We start from the raw sequence: 6,818 nt of genomic DNA, 5'->3' as shown, positions 1-6,818 counted from the left end.
CACACAATGCACTGTTTTTTGAGAACGAATATTCGTAACTAATGCACCATAATACATTCTGACGAAAAATAAAAATGATTATAAATACAAATAAAATAAAATAAGCCTCCCGTGAGTCACTACAAGCTATAAAGTAGATTTTAAAAACGTTTTATAGAATAAAAGCTCACTGCGGGACGTTGTAGAAATGCGTGTGTGCACCACGACAAAGGAGCCTCATTCACTTTACATTGGCGTTGTTTCCGTGGTGCAGATACGTAAATGTAGCAGAGTCTGTGACTCCGCCACGTACTGCGGTGTTAAGGAGTCGTGGTGGAGTCACGTATTCTGGTGAGACCAGGTTGGAATATTTAAATCAACAAGGAAAGCATATTTGAATGTGCACAGTATAAGCTTTATAAAGCCATCTACAGTTTTTACAAACCCCTACTCATTAAATGTTTCTTGGTGTTTTTCTCTGGCTTAAATAAAATAATAACAAATTTTGGAGCGAATATACACGTAATTAGTCCAAAACTGGAGGCCAGAATGGCAAATATCTCCACAGCCACAGTATATTTCCCAGGAGAGCTGACATATGCTGGGATAAATGTGATCCAGACTGCACAGAATATCAACATGCTGAATGTGATAAGCTTGGCTTCATTAAAGTTATTAGGTAGCTTCCGAGCTAGGACAGCTAACACAAAGCAAAAGACAGCCAGTAAGCCTATATACCCAAGTACAGCCCAGAACCCCAAAGCTGATCCTAATGCACACTCCAGGATGATTCTCTCCTTGTATGTCTTGAGGTTTTTCATTGGAAAGGGGGGACTAAGAACTAACCAAATAGCACATATCAAAACTTGAATAAACGTGAAAGACACTACAGTCAATCTTTGCTGTGAAGGCCCAAACCATTTCATCAAATTACTACCTGGTAGTGTAGCTCTGAAGGCCGTCAGAACTACTATCGTTTTTCCAAGAACACAAGACATGCACAGGACGAATGTGATCCCAAACGCTGTGTGACGCAGCATGCAGGACCATTCCGAGGGTGCTCCAATGAATGTTAATGAACATAAGAAACATAGAGTCAGGGAGAAGAGCAGCAAGAAGCTCAGCTCAGAGTTGTTGGCCCTGACAATTGGTGAGCTCCTGTGACGATAGAACACAGCCGCTGTTATAATGGCGAGACAGGCACCACCAATTGAAAAAGCAGCCAAGACGATTCCAAGGGGCTCGTTGAAGGAAAGAAACTCTACAGGTTTGGGAAGACACGTATCTCTCTCTGCATTAGGCCAGAATTCCTTGGGGCAAGGGAAACAATCAAAGGAATCTGAAAAAAAGAAAACAGCTTTAAGCAGTTGGAATTCATATTTTATGTTGTAAACATACATTAGAAAAACAAATACCTGTAGCATTGCTAATCTCTCCCTCGGGACACGGTGTACAGTCATAACAGCAGATGGGTTTTCCTTTCTGAAGCACTTTACGAGTTCCTGAAGGACAGCTGTCAGTGCACACTGACACAGGCACCTGTCGCATATTATACAAATTAACTCACATGTAGACAGGTGTGCTCTGAAGCTAAAATTATAAAAGGATAGATTCATGTTTTTTTCTTCACAATGTTTTTCTTTGTCTTTTACATTTCTGTTAAGTTAAAAAAAAAAAAAGTAAGTAAACATGTATTTTAAACAATAAAACGTAAAAGTGACACGACTGTACACATTGGAAATGCGTGCAATAGATACGCAGAAGTCCGATTTTGTGTGCATATGATATGCTAACCATTCCCATTGAGATCTGAGGCCGAGTTTTGCGTGCATATGATACGCCACGTTTTGTCCGTCGGGTCTTGGTAGGCCGGAAGCTGTGTTGTTCATAAAAACATGTTCTTACTCAATACCAAGCCACGATTATTGTTTTTATTTTAAATCGTATAATGTCTGACTTTTTTTGCCGTCTGTGAGGAAATGAAATAGGGCTCAGAGCTTCAGAATAATGAAATCTGTATTTTTTGTAATCTTTTTTTCCTTCTAATTTGCTATTGTTTTCTAAATAACACACTGTTATTTACTCAACAATAACACACAAGTATCCTTGTTTTTATTTATTCGTTTAATTCTATAATCTTGGGCTTTTTAGCATGCTTTTTAGCCATAAATCAACCCCCGGAAACAGACGTAGGCCTATAAGGGACATTTCAAGCATCATTGCGATACACACGACAACCACAACCCACTGAACTGATTACCCAAGATCCTCAGCTTGAAGCTCGATGATTGGATGTTTTAGCCGCAATGCATGTTGGGATATGGTGTTAATGTTAATTGTTGAGTAAATAACAGTGTGTTATTCAGAAAAGAATAACAAATTAGATGGAAAAAAAGATTTAAAAAATACAGATTTCATTATTCTGAGGCTCTGAGCCCCATTTCTTTTACTCACAGACGGCAAAAAAAGTCCGACATTATACGATTTAAAATAAAAACAATAATCGTCGCTTGATATTGAGTAAGAACCGGTAAGAACATGTTTTTATGAACGACACAGCTTCCGGTCTACCAAGACCCGACAGACAAAACGTGGCGTATCATATGCACGCAAAATCGGACTTCTGCGTATCTATTGCACGCATTTCCAATGTGTAAAGTCATGTCATTTGTATGCAGACTGAAGAAAGTGGGTTGGAGACATCATACCCTTTGAGATGATATGAAAATGTAGCATGTTAAACTATTGCTTTGGGGCTCCTCACCTTTGTGCCACCCTCCACCCAGGTGAGGTTCCTGTTGATAAGGAACTCCTGGCCCACCGGCAGTGATGAATCGTATTGCCCCACAGTCACCAACTCAATGCGGCCACTCTCATTTCTTTGCCAGTTTACCAGCTCATATGTGGCCACAGGATCCCCGTTGGGATCAAATGACACATCATAACCATTTTGGGAAAAATTTACTTTTTTCAACTGATTAAGAACCTAGGGATGAAGTAAAGGAAGATAGTGAAGGGGATAAAATAAATAATTTAAAAGTAAAATGAGCATTTATTTGAATGTTAGACGTGCAGCTTAAAAAGAACATCATTATTTTTACTAACCTCTTTGGCCTCTAGCTTAGTGAACTTATCACACTGTGTAGTAGAATCAGTTTTCTGACACACTGCGTTATGAATGGCATGTGCTATGGCATAGAGAGCCTTGTACACCATGTTAGTGATTCGAAGTTGAGATGTGTCAGTGTATGAGCTCTGGAGCGTCTTTATATCTTCAGTTCCATCACACACACTCCTGTCCGTGGCTTCACCTAAAAACACAGAGACAGAGGGAGGTGTTTTTAGCCATGATGATTACATTCATTCATTCTTATGTGTGTATTGTGTTATTTAACCTGCCAAGCAAGCATTGCAGGATTTACATCACATTTCAAATCACTGTTTTGCGGACATGTCTATCTGTTTTTTACGTTATTAGTTTATTTTAGCAGCTCATATTTACACAAATCAGTCATCAGACAAATACTTATTGTATAAGGCAAAATATGCATTTCTTTAATTTAATACTAACTTGCCCTGTTATAATGATGCATGATGGACACTAGAACCAGCAGTACAGGATAATCAGAGACCCTTATCATACTAGAAATAAACGTTCTGCCCTCTGCTGTCTGGTAGACGGTAACACACTAACAGGCCTAGCTTGATTCAACACGCAATAAGACTGCTGAACTCTTGAAGTCAGGACTTTGATACTGTCCCTCTACATTTAAATACTTGTACTTTAACTCACCTACATTATGTATGTACACATACCGTATGTAAGTCGCTTTGGATAAAAGCGTCTAACAAGTAACATGTAATGTAATGTAATACCGTGTATATATTACTTCTCATAAAGCATACATTTACTACATTCCTTTTTAAAGTTCATCTTCTTTATTTTACATTGACTGTAACCTGTCAACAAATATATTCCACAATTTATATATATATATTTTTTACCCATATTTGAACTCTGCACTATATGTTTTGGATAAACATATTCTAGAGCGTGATCTTTTTTTTTCAGCATTTATTTTATGACCATTTTTGAAGGGAGACTTTCCCTAAATTGTTGTGCATTGAGGAATAAATAGCTTTCATCTAAACAAATAAACAGTCTGTAATCAATGCATAATAGCCTATGTAGAACAATGTACATGTATGTTATTTACAATATATTAGACAGCATTGTTAATAAACATGACCTGAACATCACATTGTGAGATCATTCACCGAGATGCACCTTATGTCCGCCTCATGTATTTCATTAAAAATATTAGATTTTCCTTTCAGTCAAAATCTGGGGTTTGGTCTTTAACAGGCTGATCAATTCAGGGAGCTTCACTTAGACAGAACATTTAAAAATCGAACACAATCAAGACACTACCGTGAGTGTCATGTATGTTTAAAATTGGCACAACTTTCTCACTTTTTACCAGCCTGCAGTTGAATGCTTCCTCCCAGAACATGGTAAGCAATGGGGAGTCAGCCACTTTAGACGGAGAGAGATCCAGCAAGAACTCCCTCAGACCTGGGATGACAGATTTTTCAATGGCAAATCCGATGGCTCCAGCAAGGAAGCTGAACCTCAGCCTGTCTGTGTCGGTTACCCAGGCCTCAGTACCTATCCACTGGCGAGGTGGAGAAGGCTTGCGTGACAGCTCCTCCAGCAAAATCTTCATATCTCCAGTGGGAATAAATGCCACAACAACCATAGCCGTTGACCTGGAGGGACGTTCAATGACATATAAAAACAATAGTTATAATATAAGACTAATATTGTCTTGTATAACAATATTATCATAAGTATGAAGAAAAACAAAACATGAGAGATGATAAACAGATATATTGGCACATTTCCTGTTGTAATAAAAACATGTTCCATCACTTAAAGAACTTGTTTTGGTTTTTCTGTGCAGAAGGTCAGTGTCAGCACAGGGAACTAAAGGAGAATCAGTGATATAGAAACCTGCGGATAACATCAGCTACTCTCTGGATCCGGCTACGTGGGTGGGTCCGAGAGACAGACTCTGAGTATTCCACACAGATCCCCTCTTTACGTGCTGCATGCAGGAAAGATGCCATGCCATTGTTGCCATAGTCAGAATCCGACCGGACAGCACCTATCCAAGTCCAGCCAAAGTGTTTTACCAGCTTGGCCAGCGCGTCAGCCTGGTATTGATCACTCGGGATTGTTCTGAAGAAACTCGGGTACTGCTGCTTATCAGACAGGCATGCACACGTGGCAAAGTGGCTCACCTAAAGAAAACAACAGTTATTTAACGGGACAGAGGCAAAACAAGTAATGGACTCAAACACAGTTTGCAATAAATTCTTAATATTTACTTGAGGTATGTTGAAGGGCCCGATGATGCGCGACATACTGATGGTAGACGTGGACCCAGACGCACCAACAACGCCCATCACCATACCAGACTGCGAGCATTTGTCGCCGGTGTTAAACACCGGGTCCATTCCCCCTGAAAGCTGAAATGCAACATGCACCGCCACGGACACCGAGTGACATGAGTCATAGATCTCATAACCAAGCTTGATCCCCGGAAGCAGCTCCGTGCTGTTGTTAATCTGCTCGATGGCGAAGACCATTGCACGTGAGGAGCGCAGTTCTTGGGAGTTGATGCTGCACACAGACATCGGTGTTAATGTTAAAACTTTAAGATTTTAAAATAATACGTGATAGACTACAAGATGACTGAAATTCAAAGATATGGTCTGGATAATAACGAATAGCATCTCTGTAGGCTTTATGGGAATTTAATCTGTCAAAAACCCAAACACATGATTAGATATATATCCAATATTCACAATAACTTTGCTGAATTGATTCAATGGTCCAATAAATCATAAGTTTCACATTTCTCCATTCAACAAATGGTTAAGTATGTATACATCAGTTAAACTATTGCCTTTTATGAAATAGAAAAAATAAATCCACGTTATGTAAAAAACAAAAATATTTATAAATGATTATTATTTTTAGAATTTTTACATACAACACAGTACATTGCAACAAGCATTCACAATATACACATCAATATACTGTATATGCCCACATTCTAGCCAGCATCTCCCTGTACTAACCTCCCTGCGCAGCTTAGTGGCTCGGGCATGGTGGTGTAGTTATGCTTTACTGTGTGCATGTAATAGTGAAAGGAGAAAACACCCCCAATGACATAGTCACCGTCCATAGAGAATGCAGGTTGACGAGTGGTACCTTGTAGCTTACATGTCACAGATGAAGCATTAGTGCTAAGCACAACAGCAGTCCTATCCCCTGTAAACCCAGCCGCTTTTTTCACACCATCTCCAAAACTATTCAGAACAAGAACTGACTTCAGCTCACACAAACCTATAGACAGTATCAGACCAATAAGAGACATCTCCATCATCAACTGTCTCCAAGTGGGCAAACTGTACTGTGTGTTCTCACTGGCTTATAACGTTTTTCAGACGCTTCCATCCTTCTACCATACCTCACTTTGCTATTAGAGAGAGAGCATGCCCAGCGCTGACAAGATGTATTTCTTTTATTTTATATTTTACATGTAACTTTTCTTCAAATAATCATCATTGAGAAAGTCATGCTGTTTGGATGGATGACCAAATACCCTTATCTAAAGCCATCACAGCAGAACTTCCCCTGACAAGCCAGACATGCCAATATACTGTACATGTTTTATGTTTTTCTAGGATCAGTATATGATTTTCAGAAAAGGAGGTGGGTGGATGATTAGAAATAATCTTGTTTTGGGTGTTATTTGCTCATTTTTTCC

General features: G+C 39.2%; 1 protein-coding gene across 1 annotated transcript; it reads right to left on the bottom strand.

Moving 5' to 3' along the window:
- Positions 1-416: 416 nt before the first annotated feature.
- LOC117470588 (extracellular calcium-sensing receptor-like) lies at positions 417-6,170 on the bottom strand. The gene is made up of 8 exons (XM_034115404.1): positions 6,127-6,170; positions 5,371-5,665; positions 4,994-5,283; positions 4,454-4,749; positions 3,085-3,290; positions 2,744-2,965; positions 1,395-1,518; positions 417-1,318 (listed from the first exon to the last, which is right to left on the bottom strand). Exons 1-8 carry the CDS (start codon positions 6,153-6,155, stop codon positions 417-419), a joined length of 2,364 nt encoding a protein of 787 aa, XP_033971295.1. The 5' UTR covers positions 6,156-6,170.
- Between the last annotated feature and the right edge of the window lie 648 nt (positions 6,171-6,818).

Source organism: Trematomus bernacchii, unplaced genomic scaffold (genome assembly GCF_902827165.1).
Source record: "Trematomus bernacchii unplaced genomic scaffold, fTreBer1.1, whole genome shotgun sequence".
Classification (NCBI taxonomy): domain Eukaryota; kingdom Metazoa; phylum Chordata; class Actinopteri; order Perciformes; family Nototheniidae; genus Trematomus; species Trematomus bernacchii.
Note: the sequence above shows the minus strand (reverse complement) of the source record. Positions and strands in the feature narration are given on the sequence as shown.